The following is a 1,026-nucleotide window of genomic DNA, read 5'->3' on the forward strand; positions in this document are numbered from 1 at the left end:
ATTGGTTAGATTGATGTCAAAATAACCACTATTGGTCTGTCTTTATGTGAAAAGTTAAATATGTTTTATGTTCTAATAATATATCTGTGAATAGAATATAAAGTTAACGGTTGATTATCTTTCTTTTGTTTGTGTCTGCAGTATGATCGGTCTGATGCTTGGAACCTGTATCGCCTTCTATGTTGTCATCGCTGACTTGGGCTCTAATTTCTTTGCTCAGCTGTTAGGTTTACAGGTTTGACTTTATTTGGACCCTCTCTCAGATTCATTCTTTCTTTATAAAAATGTTCAAAACCTTTAACAGAGGGACAGGATGGGAGTTGGACTCCGGACTGTTTAGTGAAGTGTTTGAAATTCTTGGGATTAAGCTGTTGCTCTGCTCTTTGAAGGTGACGGGCAGTTTCCGTGTGGTTCTGTTGATTGCCGTCTCGCTGGTAGTTGTCCTCCCACTGAGCCTGCAGAGGAACATGATGTCCTCCATCCAGTCCTTTTCAGCCATGGCGCTCATGTTCTACACCCTGTTCATGTTCACGGTGAGCCCAAACCCACACAGCTGCTCTCTCTGTTCACTACATGGCAGCAGAATCAGTAAGGTTGGTGAGGTTATGGTTTGCACAAGCAAAACACAAAATTATTGACTCCTTTTTGTACACGTGTCAGAATCTTTAGTTAATATTGGAGCCTAATTCTATTTTTGAAAAATAGAAAAACCTTTTTTCCTTTATTTTTCATTTTTATCAATGGAACTGAATAAAAACGCAAATTTCAGAACACGTTGGACTAAATCTCACAATTGCAGTATTTTCCGGCGATGAAAATCAGCCAATTTTTATCCTGACTGGTCAAGAATGCTCCCCTGTAAAATCCTACCAGGTTGCAGTTATGAAGCAGTATTTATCATGGATGCTGTTACTCAATTAACAACATTTGAAGTTGTTGAAAAAGCTGAATTTGTTTCATTGCCTTATTTTTGATCAAACATAAAGATAAAAGTATGAAAAAGATAATTCCATCTATGGCTGCAAC

The 1,026-nt window shown here is 37.9% G+C and overlaps 1 protein-coding gene across 1 annotated transcript; it reads left to right on the forward strand.

The window, feature by feature from the left end:
- Nucleotides 1–136: 136 nt before the first annotated feature.
- On the forward strand, nucleotides 137–593 carry LOC107081616 (putative sodium-coupled neutral amino acid transporter 10; the record flags this gene model as incomplete). Its single annotated transcript, XM_015369767.1, has 2 exons — nucleotides 137–235; nucleotides 390–593. Coding segments are annotated over exons 1-2 (297 nt in total), but the record flags the coding sequence as incomplete, so codon positions are not given.
- Between the last annotated feature and the right edge of the window lie 433 nt (nucleotides 594–1,026).

This window comes from Cyprinodon variegatus, unplaced genomic scaffold (genome assembly GCF_000732505.1).
Source record: "Cyprinodon variegatus isolate N-32 unplaced genomic scaffold, C_variegatus-1.0 Scaffold8878, whole genome shotgun sequence".
Classification (NCBI taxonomy): Eukaryota; Metazoa; Chordata; class Actinopteri; order Cyprinodontiformes; family Cyprinodontidae; genus Cyprinodon; species Cyprinodon variegatus.